This window comes from Eucalyptus grandis, chromosome 3, assembly GCF_016545825.1.
Source record: "Eucalyptus grandis isolate ANBG69807.140 chromosome 3, ASM1654582v1, whole genome shotgun sequence".
NCBI classification, from domain to species: Eukaryota; Viridiplantae; Streptophyta; class Magnoliopsida; order Myrtales; family Myrtaceae; genus Eucalyptus; species Eucalyptus grandis.
The window spans coordinates 35,758,329-35,774,430 of NC_052614.1; the positions used below are offsets into that span (position 1 = coordinate 35,758,329).

The 16,102-nt window shown below is 40.5% G+C and overlaps 2 protein-coding genes across 2 annotated transcripts; one reads left to right on the forward strand and one right to left on the reverse strand.

The window, feature by feature from the left end:
• Window positions 1-1,385: 1,385 nt before the first annotated feature.
• Window positions 1,386-4,790, forward strand: LOC104437334 (plant intracellular Ras-group-related LRR protein 6). Its single transcript, XM_010050274.3, has 3 exons — window positions 1,386-1,629; window positions 3,644-3,813; window positions 4,109-4,790. Exons 1-3 carry the CDS (start codon window positions 1,429-1,431, stop codon window positions 4,788-4,790), a joined length of 1,053 nt encoding a protein of 350 aa, XP_010048576.1. The 5' UTR covers window positions 1,386-1,428.
• A 1,401-nt stretch (window positions 4,791-6,191) lies between these two features.
• LOC104437335 (protein CHLOROPLAST IMPORT APPARATUS 2) lies at window positions 6,192-10,076 on the reverse strand. The gene is made up of 3 exons (XM_010050275.3): window positions 8,241-10,076; window positions 6,594-6,749; window positions 6,192-6,428 (listed from the first exon to the last, which is right to left on the reverse strand). The coding sequence occupies exons 1-3, from the start codon at window positions 9,249-9,251 to the stop codon at window positions 6,381-6,383; spliced, it is 1,215 nt and encodes a 404-aa protein (XP_010048577.1). The 5' UTR covers window positions 9,252-10,076; the 3' UTR covers window positions 6,192-6,380.
• Between the last annotated feature and the right edge of the window lie 6,026 nt (window positions 10,077-16,102).

Here is a 16,102-nt window from a genome sequence, read left to right on the forward strand (position 1 = left end):
AATAATAATAATAATAATAATAATAATAATCAACTCTAGTCCCGAATTTGCGTTGAACTTTTTTCATCTAAAAAAAATCACAAATTTTCAATTTAGTCTCGAATTTGCCCTCATTAACCATTCATTTAAAAATCATCATTAGTTGTTTGATGTGACATTTCCATGTTGGTAACAAATCTGCATAAACAAGGTGACGTGGAAAATATTTGCAAAACCAAACCCTTCTTTCATATGTAAATTAGAAAAATTAGGGACAACTAATGATGATTTTGGATAAAGGGCTAATAGGGCCAGATTTGAGACTAAAGTTAAAGTTTGGGGTAGATTTAAGAATGAATTTGAAATGGGGGGGGGGGGGGTTTAGTCCAAAAAAGTTAAGGGCAAATTTGGGGTTTAGACCCAAAAAAGTTAAGGGCAAATTTGGATTGGACTTAAAGTTTGAGGATTTTTTTAGATAAAAAGAGTTGGAAACAGAAGTGGGATTCTACATTTAGGAGATTAGGGCCAATTTTTAATTGTAAGTTCTGCATTTCTTTTCATCAATTATATGCTTTTGTAGAGGGTTTGTCCTAAGTCATATAATACTGTCCCAAGCATGATGAATACGTTGTTCTTGCATCAGTATGATAGTAAGTTTCTAGAAGAAATGTACGAACGAAGGTAATCGTGGAAGTGTGCAGAAGATTATAGCGAAGACCGTTACACAAATCGACTTATTAAGTGGGGCGACAAATTATAAGTGAAAGTCTAACTAAGTGAACCCATTAAGTATCCAATACAATTTTATGGCATCACCTTGTAAATCGTTTTTTATTTTTTATTTTATTTTTATGTCGGATCAATTCTAGCATTCCTCAAATACAAATTGGAAGCCCACAATAAAGTAGAGAAAAAAGTTTTAATAGTATCAACAAGCATATACACATTTAGGGAAGGAATGCTTGCAACCATAAATTAAAAAATAATTCATCTAATATTTGCATTTTAGTATTACAAAGTACGAGTTCAGATGTGTTCATAAATTTTATGCGCCTTTATGAAACGCCTTTTACTTTTGTTTTGCACTCAAATCAATTGCCACACACGATTTACGTTTTCTTAACTAAGCAAATCCATTCGACCGGATAGGATCGTCTTGTTTCTAGACCACCTGAAATTTCTAATGCGGGGGGGCTACACAGCCGCACTAATGTAATTCACCCTGTCCACAAGAAGAACTTGCAAATTTGGATTGGGGTTGACTTCATCAATAGGGCTCATACCTGAAGTACACGTGGTGGGTTATCTCCGGACATCTCTCCACTCCACTAGATCACATGAACCTTTCTATATCATCGTCTTCTATGTCGAAGACATTCTACGCACGCAGACACATCGAGCCTATTTTGTTTGGAAGATAGAGAAGAAAAAGAAAGAGATCGTGTGAGGATGATGTACGAACGGCAACAACCCGCGAGAATTGCGGGGGCGGAGGATGAGCTGAAGGCGGCGGAGAGGAGGAAGAGGGCGGTGGATGAAGAGAGGTTGGAGATTGTGGACTTGAGCGGATTGTCACTGGATTCTCTTCCAAGCCCTTCTCTCGATTTGGGGATCATCTGCAAGTTAGACCTCTCCAACAACAATCTTCAGGTCAGCCACAACACAAACATCTCTCTCTCTCTCTCTCTCTCTCTCTCATGCCCACTATGAAAAAGGAAAAAGAAAAAAAAGGGCATTACATACATGCGTGTAAAATATTAAAAGTTAGTATTTTCAAATATTTACCAATTTATGTGAATGTTTTTTAGATTTGAGAACATACGTGTTTAAATTTGAAATGGGAATAATTTGTAGTGATTATATCATCTTTTAATTATTTGAAATTGCTATTTTGTTTGTCGTACAATGTTAAATCATTATTATTTGTACTTCGATAGCATGCTTAGACTCTAATTGAACTTTTTATTAGATCTTTAGATAATGGGGCATACGTTATAGAGAACTATCCTCGTATACAATGGATAATATTTTTCATTGGATTTGGACAACCGTTTGTGGTAGACCTAAGTGAAAGATTTTCTTTAACAAAAAACCTAATTTCAAGTGCGTTCATTTGATAGAAAACTCAAGATTTAGAGAACATTTTTAGAAAAATAATAGGTTCTATTGATTAAAAAAATTAGTCAACGAAAATATTTTTATTATCGACAACAATTTATAAATAATTATTTTCGTGAGTGGTGAAAATGCTTTTTCATTCATTCATTTTTGTAAGAGAAACAAGAGCTCATTTTTCAGAAGTTATTATTCAAATCTTGAGTTTTTCAAGAAATAAATGTAACGGTTATAAAAATCTCTTATCCTTTCAACAAGGGGAGGATAAAGCAATTATCCCTCAATAAGATTTTGAACTATCAAGTGTACTTCGTTCCCAATTTCGTTTTATCTTTCTAAGAGAGATATTTGATATTTCGACACTTTTGGAAACAATCATCATATTCTTGCTACAATAACTCGAATTGATACTCACTTCTTCTCATTCGCCTGTAGTGCCATTTCCATGCTATTTCTGATTTATTCCATTCCATCATTCAAACGTGCTGTGGTGGCACCAAGTAGAGGAAAGCAACAAAGAAAAAAGATAATGCATCTTTGCATCCTGGACCGAACCCCATCACTTAAATAATTCCAATCTCCTAAGAATTTCCATGGCCATGGCCTCCACCGCAAGTGGCGTCCTCGACCCGCCAGGCAAGGCTGAGGCACGTGACCTCCATTTTGCAGATCGTCATCGGCTGCGGCTTCCGGCCCCGCCATGAGATCTTCCAAGGCCTCAATGGCAGCCCCCAGCCTTGGATCAAGGTTGGCGTCACTGTGACATGACCTCGACCAAGGTCGTAGAGAGAGAGAGAGAGAGAGAGAGTAAGAGGGGCACGGGGCGGGCTAGCCGGTACGGTCCTCACGGTAGTCGGCTATGAGTTGGTGTTTGAGGGGCGGGTCTAGCATATTTAGGTGGATGCATCCAAAAGGAATTCTTGGTGGATGGATGTAGTAAAGTGACTATAAGGGCATCATGGGTTGGGAAATAGTAATTTGGCAATAAATGTTTGTTGTGAGATGGAATGAGGTGTCTAAGCCAAAAAAAAAAGCAAAAAAAAAGCAAAAAAAAAGTTTCTAAAGATGTAATTTTGAAAATGGAGAATGCAATTTTTTTGGATGAAAATTCAATTTTTGGCACTCTTCCAAATAATAAAGATTTTGACATGTTTGTGTTGCCGAAATTTTTTTGACGTTCCGTTCGTTTTGGGAAAAATGAATGATTTAATTTTCTTTTTCTAAAAAGCGTAAGTGACTTGCATGATTCAACTCGACTATGGCGATATTGGAAAAGGCAACTTTTCTCGGTTCTCCTTGGATGAACGATATTTACTTCGAATTAGTAAGTAGATTTATCCACTTATCGACCGTCAAAAGGGTCAAAAGGGTGACCACCTAAAGTTATTTAGAATTTATTTAATTCCTCTAACTAAACATGGTTCGACCCATGAAAGTTCATATTGCACTGTCTTGTGTTATCTTTCGAAAAAGATAAAATTGGATTTTGCAAGACCTGCTAGAACCTGAGGTTAGTAAACATGGGATTGCTCTGCATTTGAACACGCAGATGATACCAGAGCCGCTGGCGGCGAGGCTGGCGAATGTGGTGGTGTTGGATGTGCACTCGAATCAGCTGAAGGCCCTCCCAAGCTCAATCGGATGCCTCTCTAAGCTCAAGCTCTTGAACGTCGCCGGAAACCTCCTCGTATCCCTCCCGGCCACTATTCTGAATTGCAGGTCCGTCATCTCTCACCGACGATTATTTCATGGTCCGCAGGTCACGAGGACCGATCTCATCTTATCCTTTAACTGCGTCGCTTCCATCATGAGTCTCACATGATTAGCGGTTTAGATGGACTCGGTCTGCAGGTCTACGGACCGTACGGTGGTTTCCCTCGTGGAGCTCACTCAATGAGTGTTAATGTTAGATAGGGTAGTAAATTAGACAAAATATTTACATCAACAGATTAAGGTCATTATGCAGAATATTTCTATCACCTATGCTCTCTAATCAATTATGGCCATGTCTTAGATCCTTAGAAGAGCTGAATGCCAACTTCAACCAGCTGACCAAGCTACCGGACGCGGTTGGCCTTGAGCTCATCAACCTCAAGAAGCTATCTGTCAACTCGAACAAGCTCGCGCACCTGCCTCGCTCCACCTCCCGCCTCACCTCTCTCCGCGTCCTCGATGCCCGCCTCAACTGCCTTCGCGCGCTCCCCGACGACCTCGAGAGCTTGGTTAACCTTCAAACCCTCAACATCAGCCAAAACTTCCACCACCTCCAAGCTTTGCCTTACTCCATCGGACTCCTACTCTCCCTCGTGGAGCTCGACATCAGCTACAACAGGATAGCGGCCCTGCCCGACTCCATGGGGTGCCTCAGGAAGCTCCAGAAGCTCTGCGTCGACGGGAACCCTCTAGTCTCGCCCCCGCCCGAGGTCATGGAGCAAGGCTTGCACGTGGTGAAGGAGTACCTGGGTGAACGGATGACTGCCGGCTACGAAAGCCCGCCGAAGAAGAAATCGTGGATCGGGAAGTTGGTGAGGTACGGCACATTTAATGGGAATAACAACAGGTGGGTTAATGGAGAAGATAGGGAAAGGCTCGCCCCGACCGATTTCCAGTCCATCAATGGCCTCGCTACGCCGAGGCACGCGGGAATGTTCTCGCCGCGGCGCCTCTTCTCTCCTCGGAATTATTTCTCCAGGTAAACGAAGGAGCCACGTTGGACGGGCAGGGCATTGATTACGTCGTTGCGAAAACGAATAGGAGAGTTATTTTTTTCTTGTTAATTTTGTATGTATGTATGTATGTATGTATCATTGAAGAGAGCAACGAATTTGTATAGCTCTACACAGAAGATTGAAAATTTAAAAGATTGCAGTATGAATACCAGATGGTTGTTTAGATTGTTTCTTTTTCCAGTCCATTTTCATGAATGACGCACCTTTTGTATCCCTAAACAAATCTCATGCAGGACCAAAACGTTGACGCATAATTTGGTCGTTTATATTAGTGAAAAATAAACGCATGATCTACACTATTATTTAAAGTAAAGAGGAACTCCTACCTTAAGGGATCTCAATCGCAAGATCGATATTGTGTCGCTCCACAGCAGAGCAACGGCGACGAGTTTCGCTGCTTTTGGTTATCAAAGGCATTGAAAACAAAAGTGCGTCGTCGTCGTTGATGCTCATATCAAAAGGATCAACCTTATGGTTACATCGCCATTGCTGCACTCCTGATGCTCTTATCTGCTCAAAGACGACAACATTGATGTTTCGTTGCTCCAGGTTGGAGCAAAGCCGACGAAATATTTGTTCCGTTGCGTTTGGTATCGAAATGGCGACATATCTTCCGTCGTCGCTATTGCTTGGCCCCCCGGCATGGCAACTATGTTTTCTTTTGCTGTCGGATATCCATGGTGTCGAATCTATTTTCCGCCGCATCCAAATTTTCGTCGCCGTAATCCCATTTTCCTGTAGTGACATGTGAGAAAGTAAACCGAGTTGGCATCTATGTTTACTGCTTTTCTGCTGATATCTTTCGTTCCCAAATAAAACATCATGTGCTTATCTGGCTTGAATGTATATTCGGCTGAAGATAAAAACAAGTCGTTCTTTTTAAATAAGCCTTCGATTTAGTTTTTCCAATTGGATTTCAGTTTCCAAAGCCCATAGAGGAAATCCAGCCTCTAAGGCCCCTTGGGCAAATGCTTAGGAGTTTGGCAAGAATTTTGAAGTATCTTTTGGCCAAATATTGGCCTTAGGAATGTTGAAAGTGCAATGCTACTCTCATTCAACCTTCCTAAGTAACATTTGTCATTGTGGTTATCGTTTTGTCAAAAATTGAGTATCAATAGAGATGACATTAATCTTTCGTCGCCATCATCACAATTTGTGCGGACGAATTGTATGCATTCATTGTCATAGGCTGACACGATGGAGCATTTGCAGCCCAATATCGGCACATATTCCCTTGCCGTTGCTTTTGGGCGACGAGTTTTACAGCCTACGGCGATGGCGCCGAGTTGCTCCGGCGCCGTAGACTAGATTCCCTTTTAGGCGGAGCATCCAATTTGAGCTTCATCTCAAATTCAAAAGAAATAATTATAGGGACATCAAGAAACATGACGAACTTCAAAAATGAAATTGCTCGACCAACGAATTTGTGTCTCTTTTTAACTCAACGAACGTTAGTCCAACCCCTCGATGACAACCACAGGAAAAAGAGAATTATATGGGGATGTGAAGAGGGCCCCGAAACTGTGGATGATTCTCAGCCAAATTGGAGTTAGTTCATCATTTCGGGTCGCTACAGCATGAATCTGGCCTTCTCACAAAACGCCCCTGAAAAAATAATTATTCGCATCATTTACAAAAATGAACAATACAAAAGAATATATTTTTATCATCCCCGAAAGTGTGTAAATATTTTTATCAGCCGGTAAAGCCATTAAGATGCTTGATACATGCTGATCAATCAATTAACTAAGAACCAATAAGTAGACGTACCTTGACCCTAGGCCTTTCATAGGCGGGTGCTTTCTTGACTTGATACTCGGTCTTTTTGGAGAAGAGGCGCGTGTGACGCTTTTCCTTATAGCGTGACCCCGTGCCTTCCCTCTCTATTCCATTATTCAGAAATGAATCGAAATCTGCTAGCTCGACCTGCCCAATATAAATCGAAAAAATGAAATATATTAGATCGGCAATTATTTGGCATCGCCACCTTTTTTATCATAGCATCAGACACAAAGCATATTTATAACAATATTTCTTTTGACATGAAACTCTCATCTTAGAAGTAACTCCATCTGAAGTACAATCTGCGTGGAAACTCTTTAATAGATGACCTAAACATGAAATTATTTGAATATGTGAAATTAAGTTTGTATGGCTTGGCGCATAGGTAAGAATATGAGCCAATTTCTTTAGGGACCAAGCTAGTCTTAGGTTTCACTCTTTCATGTTCCAAAATTCCCAGAGGTACTACTTGAGCATAGCATTAAAAAAAAAAAAAAAAAAAGAGAGAAAGAGAGAGAGAGATAGAAAAGCTAAACACAATAAACAAGTTTACCAGTTTATAGGCAAAAACAAAAAAAAGTAAACAAAATTCCGGGAAAGTTATAGGCCGTCTAATGGGGGAGGAGCGGCATGATCAGGTCCAAACTAAACACGGCAAAAGCCGAAACCGGCTATCTGCGGGTCCCACTCGAAAGCAAAAGCCATAGAGGTGAGGCCGAAGGCCATGACTTCTAAACTAAACTTCGGATGCGTCATGCTTGCATTTAGAAAGAAAAAATATATATATTTTCTATTTTCTCGTCAAAATTTAGAATATGTATTGATGATAAAATTTAAATTGAAAAATTATAAAAAAATAAATGTAGGACTTATTTTACCAAATTTGATAGTTAGAAAAATGACATAAGTGGTCTCTAAACTTTATCTAAATATGCAATATCATTTATGAACTTTTAATTTATTCAACATGATTATTGAACTTTAGGCTGATATGAAATATTATTCTTGAATTTTAAGTTTGTTCAATGTAATCCTGAATTTTTTTATACTTGTTCAATTTAGTCCATAAAATATATAGAAATATTCAATGTTGTCACTTTATTAATTTAAATTTACAAAAAATATTAAATATTTTTATATAGTTCATGGACTATGTTGAGCATAAATTAAAAGTTTAGAAATCACACTGAACAAATTAAAAATTTGAGAATGAAATCGCACATTAGAATAAAGTTGAATAAATTAAAAGTTTAGATATCACATCATATATTAAATTAAAATTTAAAAATTATTTATATTATTATCCCAATCTGGTTCGACGACTTTTTCTCTGGCCACTTTTAAAAATGTAAAAGCGATTTGCAAGGTGGACTTGCATTTTAGACTAGTATGGGACCATAGATTTCACGTGCTACAGTATGTAATATAAAAAGCAAAAAAAGAAAAGCAACAAATGTCAATAACTCTAATTATTGTCGTACCTATTAATTTCAAGCAACTTTAGAAATCTCACTCCCCCTTTGTCGCGTGCTTTACACGCGCTACAAACTTTAGTAAAATTTCACTGTTTCAACGAACTAATCCAGCTAATTTTCCACGGTTTCCCGGCGGGCGGGAGAGGAGAGAGAAACTCACCGGTACGTCGGGGACGGGCCTCTCGCCGGAAAAAGGCCGGCCGCGGCGGGACCAAGCGTCCAACACGCCGTCGTAGTTCAATTTTAGCATCAAACCGCCGGGTTTCGGCCGCCCCCTCGCTGCTGCGTCGGCCGCCGCCGCCGGCGCCGCCGACGACGTTTGGGTTTTGGGTTCTGACGGTGTCTTGGCGGCTTTCTTCTTGTTATTCTTCTTCTTCTTGTTATCGACGGAATTCGAATCCGATGCTCTGTTGTTGAGCTTTGGAGAGATTTCGACGACGTCGACGACGGTGAAGAAATTCCACCAGCTCGCTTCGTCGACGCGCTTCAGCGGCCTGATACCCCTCCTCGTCCCGAACCCCAGCCCGACCGGAATCCCGTAGCTCGCCGCCGCCGCTTCGGCGGCTTCATCGCTGGCGGCGGCGCTCGCGCTCAGCTTCCCCAGGATACTGTCGATTCCTTCCCCGGTCTCTTCATCGAGGATCGACTCCGCATCGAGCTCGTCTTCGTCGAGCTCATCGTCCAGTTGGGGCGACTTTGATATGCTTTGGTTGTTGCCGCATTGATTCTCAGGAAACCGTAGAGAGTACCTCGGTTCGATTCGGGGATCTGGTTTGGCCGGAATCGGCTGACGGAGTAAGAAGCTGGCCGTCTCGACGTCGGGAAGAGGTAACAGCAAATCGGAGGATTCGTCGGAGAAATAGTCCTCGAAATTGGAGAATTTCCGGGGATTTTCCAGATACTTAGTGGAGAATATGGTGGGGTAGACGGTCGAGAGCAGAGCAGCCGCCTCGTTGTAAATCTGATTAGGCCGTTTTCTTGGGGTGCGTGCTTTTGTGGTGGAGATCGAGATTGGAGAATTGCTCGATTCCGAAAGGGTCGAAACGGGCGAAGAAGAAGAAGAAGGAGGAGGCGACGACGATGCTCGAGAAGCCGATATCCAACGGGACTTATGGATGATTTCCAGATCGAACTGATACGTCCTTCCGCCCCCGCTCAAGCACGAAGACATGGCGGCAGTAGGCGAGGCGAAGAGCGGACAATTCAAGGTTAGGACAGAATAGCCAAACTGCTGCTTGCTCTGAGTTTTAGGGAAAGCAAGAATTCCAAATCTGCACGTGAGAACTTTGAATTGGGTCGGTTGGAAAAGCTGAGGCTGACTTTGAATTGGTTTGGTCTCTGGCCTTTTTAGTTACTTGGCTTTTTGGCTTTGGCTTTGGCTTTGGCTTTGGCTATGAGAAGGGCATGTCAAGTTTGTGGGGGAGGAGAGGCCCCTAAAACCCTAAACCCAGAGAGAATACGCCAACAAGAAGTAAAGGATGAAAAAAATATATATTTTGATTGACAAGAACAAGGAGGGGAGCCTAGAACCAAACGAATTAATGAGAAACAGAACGACAGGGCCACCGCTGCCAATAAAGGCAAAGGCTTATACAGAAATGAATGAAGGACATGCAATTTCACGCTGCATAAATTCTATAATTGGAGGGCACACCCAGATGGAACTTGAGGCTCTGATGAGCCAGTCAGTCAGAAATTTAGAACAAAAACAAAAATGCGTGTGCGCGTGCTCGTGCGCGAGAGAGAGTATATAATACAGAAATGGTCCCCAGGAAGAGCAGATGAAAGGGAAAAGGAGCCGGTTGAAAGATCAGTAGGAGCGTTACGGCCCTCCTAAGGTAAAAATATGTAAAAGGGTGTTTTCATTCTGGTCACCATCATCATCCCTACGCCTCCTTTTACTAATCTGAGGAGAGGAGGAGGAGCACACAGACAAAGATGCAAGACACACAAACTAGGAGCGAGGAAAATCAGAGGATTTGAATGTTGTTTTTAGAGTCTTTGGAGATGAGAACAGAGGAAGTGACAAAGGCTTTTGTTTCATCGGCTCCACTGCGTGGACCATTTCCTTTTAGTGTTGTCGCCCCCTCTCTCTCTCTAGCCGTTCAATAATTTTATCTTCCTCGTTTACTAGATTTAAGTCCCATGCCCTGACTTTGTCGCTGGTGCGGAAGCACTAATGCAGCTTTTCTTGAGAATTAAAGACCCAAAAAATTATGCTTGTGTTTGTAAAGTAAGAGTAGAACTGTCAAAATTTAGAACATTTAAATTTTTAAAAATTTGCATCAATACTTAAGCATCGTCCTGCCAAGTATTATTTTATTGATTTATTTATGAAGATTGAGTGCTGGCTGCTGCTAATTTGTACTAAAGAAATCATCGAAACCTACTGTCGTACCTAGGAGTTCAAGCCACCCAGGAGAATATCTCGTTCAACATTAGTTTAATCATTTAATGGCACTGTTGAGCACAGCCTTGTGATCGTTGGGTATTTTTGGTGTACTAAATTATATAGATTTTATCCACTTGACTGCTGTATATTTTATCTAATTGACTACTATGATCACTTCGGCCCTAACTATACGTTACTATACCATACCATCGAATCAATCGACTTAGTTGTAGATGGATTAAATATCTTTTACAAAGTTACAAGTTCAATACATCCGATGATTCAATTCACGTTGTGATCAAACCTTGGAATTAGGCATATTGGATTGCCTAACCGCTATATAACTTGTGTAGAGTGACCTTCTCATAGATAGCACCACAGTAGGGCTAGGGGCGAATTCGTTAATCTTGGAACTTTAGGTGACAAATGATGCGGAGTAGTTATAATTTTCTAGCATGCATGAAATACTTATGCTAATGCCTAAAGGTGATCGCTAGTGCTGGTCAACCTTCCTCACCTTTTTTTACTTACTATTTTTTTTTTTTTTGTGGACCATGTTGCAAAATGAGAAAAAGGTTAGCGAGATTTCTCTTAATTTTTCAAACAATATCTCTTATTTAAATCTCAATCTCAATTAATCTTCACAAGTGCATGTAAACTGCTTTATCAATGTAAAATGGAAAAAATAAATTATTTATTGGGTGTAAGCGTGACACTTAAGTTACTGATTGAAGCACGAATTTTGTTAGAATTATTAAAACATTCTCCCTATACCAAAACTTTTAAAAAATTGTACCAATTTTCTTTTCTTGTGAGATAACTCCATAGGGGCTTATTACAAAATTTAAAGTTGTAAAACTCATAAATTCGTGATGTGAAACATTTTAATGTGGTATTCAAGTCACAAATGGAAACTCAAAGGGTGTCCCCAACGGTGGAAAGTCATTATGTCTTGGACCAAGTATTCGATGATGGGTGCGGGACTTTATCATAACGTTTAATGAGGTTGTTTAGCAAAATAATTTATTTTTATTTTTTTGATAACGGATGGACCTATCCCCAAGCACGTCGCCAACGTCACATTAATAAGCGACTCTTCAATATGTTCTGGCAAAGGTATTTTATCTGATGACGTGGCAAAACCTTACTGAGCATCTTAGATTCCCAAGGCTGACGTGGCTGCTCTTGATTGGTTGGCGGGGGCGGTTCCATCTCCATCTGCTTGTTGCTTGGTGCCTTTCGGCCGTCATTTGTGTGGTGGGTGACCATCATACGTTGAGCTCATTAGGTTCAACGATTTGTGATTTAGGAAATCAACCTACGCTGGCTTATCCGCGGAATGATGTTCCTCGATTTCAAACTTGTGGGCGCATGACCCATGATGAACGCCCTTTCCGGTTCTTCATTTGTGATTGTAAACCCTCGATGATTACACCAATTATTTAGATTGTCTCTTGTCTTTTGAGGGTTTGCCTCCATTGTAAAATAGATATTTCCAGAGGGCCATCACTAGCTTTTCAAACATTCATTTACACTTAGGATGACATCTTAATCGTCCTAAATTGATTGGACAATTCACCTCTCATTAGCAAAGATCAGAACTTGCATGGGCGACACGTGTCATCATGAATGATAATCTACATTGCCTAGAAATAATACTGCTCCTTCCTATCGTTTTCTCAGGCATTGATAACCAATGTCAATCACCCAAATCAAAATTGACATGATTCATTCAATTGCGGGCTAATTACAAGTTCTATAATCGATAACGACAGAAGGATACTTGAGATTGCAACAAAGTGTTGCATCCAACTGGTCTGAGGACACTTTCTGCATCAGAGATATTTCAATAAAATCTTTAAAAATCAGTGATCAGATTCCAGGCTGAATTGTGGTCCAACTTTGCATGAACATGCTATTTGGACTTTGCGGGCCATTTTGGGACTTTGTCTTTCGGCTCCGGAGGTGCGTCGGCCAATTTAATTCACATAACATTATTGACCCTTATGCTTATCCCTGTGAAGCTGAGTTGGACTTGTCACAGCCCTAGGATTCGGATAAAACCCTCTAGTATTAAGACAAGAATCGAGAAACACGTGACCCGTTATGTTTGGTACCAGACGGAGCACGAAATCTGCAATATAGGGCTCAACAATTCGTATTGACTTCTCGTATTGGTGTTTGTAGATTGTGTTAATTCTTATTAGTATAAGACATCGTAATTTTAGATTTTATATACCAAATAATTGAATTACAATGAAATAGTGCTGTTCAAATCTACATATGGGTGATGCGTATCATGTCGTGTCAAATTTAGATTTTCTTTTTATAATTTGTGTTTAGCCTCATATTGTGTTGTTGCCATGCATACACCAGCGAGCCCCGTTCCTTAAAAAAACCACTTTTGCATTTGATACTTGCACTTCATACTAGTTGGGTTATCAAAATTTATGCTATAACACATTACCTCTATACTTTCAAAAAAATTGTTAGTTTGCCTGCAGTCCTCATTGCCACTACACTAGTTGAAATCCATGAAGCTCTGAAAAGAATACGAGATAAGAATTGTTGATACCTCAAGTTTTACCTTACTTTTTCCCAAAATCAAACAATTGACCTAGAGTTGAACAAGATTTGACTGATGAGCTATAAGGCACAAAACAAATTTTCAAACTGAAAAATGAGTCATTTTCGTTGAAGTGAGACATCTAATATATACATATAGCATGTTAGATCTTAAGGGGCTAGAGGACTCCCCTAAAGGAGGGGGGAATTGCTAGCTTGTTATAGTTATATGAAGTCCTGAATTAACAATTGAATAAGAGGAGCGATGTTGCTTCAATTGCAGCTCTAGGGGAATTCCAGCTCTATTAAGCCTTCCCTTACATCGCCTTCCATTCATTCTACATTTGATTTGGCTTTCTGGATGTAAATGATGATATCTATACAGATGGATCTTATATATATCGTATAATGAAGTGCATTGTTGGAACTAGGTTGGAACGCCAAGCGATTCTAGATTAAGGGATTCGGCAGATTTGGATTCCTATATATCCACTCATGGAGTACTTCATTATACGATATATATAAGATCCATCTATATAGATATCATCATTTACATCCAGAAAGCCGTATGCTTTGGAAGAAGCTTGTACAGTTGTCGCGACCAAATTTTTGGGTGTGAATCACCTAAGGTTTGGCTAATGGATTGTTAAGTCTAAACTTAACTCGGACTCTCTCAAGCCCATACCAATTTGCGACTTAAGTTCAAGTTCTTAGCATGCAATTGATTTTTTAATAAGGAGTCGCCACTAATCTATTTTTGGTGGGTCGATTAGAAACTCTTGGGAGTTTCACTTTACTTTTACGAACCAGAGACTATGGGTACGGGGACTTGGTTATACTAGATTCCTTTAATGCCCTTTCGATACCATTATTTTATTTTAAAAAATGTTTGGCAAGCAGCTTGAATTGATTTTAAATCTATTAATCTAACATGTGAGTTTATCATGCGCGTGCACAAACCACCAATTTAACACACAAATAAACAATAAATAAATTGCAAAAACTTACCCCCAAGTAACGAAAGGTCTACGATGTTAAATTAAAATCCACATTAACAACCCTAGATATGGTTTCTAATTAACACATAATCACTCAATTGTTGTTTTCACTTTATTAAATGAGAATCATGCAATGCACGCTACTAATTTAACATGAAGTGATATGGCATGGCAATATGACTAAACTATATGACATGAGTAAGGTAATGCAATAATTAAATATGCGATTTAAATTAACCAAAATGACTTAATCTTAATGACGAGCAATTTCTAATTAAATGAACCTAGAAACAATCACTAAATGACGTGCATTTCATGAACCTAATGCTATATGACGTGCACATAATTTTTATTTTCTTAATAAGCATGCGATCTATCCTAATATGCAATGACGTGCAAAGAATGCCCTAATTCGATGAATATTCTAAAACGAACCTAATCTAACTCAGATTTTTTGGATTTTTCCTTTCTTTTACGGGAGAAATCAAAATAAGACATCAAGAACAGCACGGCAACAAATCAGGCAAGATATCATCCATGTCCATTTTGGAAATAAATTGACGAATTGTATCTCGCGCTTGAGATCAGATTTGCCAATTTTTAAATAAAATCACGAATCGAATCTCGAGCGTGAGATCGGATTGGTGATTTTTCCATACGATTGCGAGTCGTATTTCGAGCGTGAAATCGGACTATCAATCGTATTCACGTTGTGACGGCTATTCGAGATTATGATAAGAGTTCAATCCAGAATGCTATAATTCGAGCAAGGCAACGAAATATATGAATCTTGACTAAGATAAAATTATTACCTTGTCCAAACACTTGCTCGCCAAAATTGGACAGACTCGACACGGTGAAGAGGTGATGTCATGACACCACGGGCTGTTAGATAAGTGGCGCAAGCCAGCGAGGCTTGCGGATAGCAATTCGAGTTGATGCTTCTTAGCACGATGAGACAATTCGCTTGAATGACACGTCCCAAGATCAGCGGTAGCGGCCACTTTCAAATGCTCCGAAAGTCTTAGCCAGAGTTCCAACTGACGTCGAGGTCAGCTACATCACATCACGGTTTCGCACCGCCAGGTTCGAGCTTGGGCCGCATCTCACCGTCATCGCTAGGAACTCTGGATGGCTTAACAGGCTGCACGGGAGTTGGCTCGTGTTGGGGACAGCAGCTCGGTCTCGGAGGGACGTTGTGGCTGCAGCAGGCTCACCTGGGCTCTGTGGATGACTCGACACTGCAGGAGCTCCGGGTGGCTTTGCGATGAGGATGGCGCTATCCACGGTTTAGTTTCAGACGTTGGCTTTTCACGAGCACCAGGAAACCAGGCACGTATTGGGCAGCAGATATGGACAGCAGCAGCTTCGAACGGCGCACAAGGGTGTTGCAATTGTTGAACACCCGGATTCCTCGACGATTACCAACGAATTTTGGTGTTTTTGTTGGGCCAAATAATCTCAACTGAGAACTCCGAAGTCGCGATCGTATCTTGCCCTTGAACCCACTCATATTTCTTTCTCAAGAATTCACGGGCAGTTCTCCAAAATTCACCATGCAATACGAGACAACTTCCACCGCTTTGACCAAAAGCCAAAATAAGTCTCGATGTTTGAAGGTGGGCTCGTCGATGATGAGGTGGGAGGCGGCTAGTGGTGGCCCGTGATTGGCACCACAGTTAGCGGGTTGTCATGCAATGCAGGGGTCGACACTTAGGAAAGGCTTCTCATGTCTTTCTCCAAAAGACGAGGAGATGACCTGCAACGCAAAAATTACAAGGAAAGAAAGTCCTCGCTGAAAGCCTAGCAGCAAGACTTCACCAGCCTACGTGAATGGCCCGCGAAGAAAAAGAAAGTGATCTTTTTATTCCTTTTTTTATTTGTCCTTTATGTGCCCCTCTTACGTGACCATAGAGAAAGAAAAGGGAATTTTTATTGAGAATTGATAACTCCCTTGATAGTTTGATGATCTCCTCGGTCTGGTCTTAGTGCGGCAGCAGCTTCATCGATAGGGAATCCGTGGTGGTGTCACGTGCAGAACGACGATGGGACTCTGATTACGAGTTG

What these genes read in the sequence shown, in the direction of transcription:
- LOC104437334 (XM_010050274.3), top strand. Translation starts at nt 1,429, where the DNA reads ATGATGTACGAACGGCAACAACCCGCGAGAATTGCGGGGGCGGAGGAT. An exon ending in TCTCCAACAACAATCTTCAG is followed by an intron (nt 1,630 to 3,643) that starts GTCAGCCACAAC and finishes TTGAACACGCAG; the next exon opens with ATGATACCAGAGCCGCTGGC. An exon ending in GCCACTATTCTGAATTGCAG is followed by an intron (nt 3,814 to 4,108) that starts GTCCGTCATCTC and finishes GCCATGTCTTAG; the next exon opens with ATCCTTAGAAGAGCTGAATG.
- LOC104437335 (XM_010050275.3), bottom strand. Translation starts at nt 9,251, where the DNA reads ATGTCTTCGTGCTTGAGCGGGGGCGGAAGGACGTATCAGTTCGATCTG. An exon ending in GGCCCGTCCCCGACGTACCG is followed by an intron (nt 6,750 to 8,240) that starts GTGAGTTTCTCT and finishes TATATTGGGCAG; the next exon opens with GTCGAGCTAGCAGATTTCGA. An exon ending in ATGAAAGGCCTAGGGTCAAG is followed by an intron (nt 6,429 to 6,593) that starts GTACGTCTACTT and finishes TTATTTTTTCAG; the next exon opens with GGGCGTTTTGTGAGAAGGCC.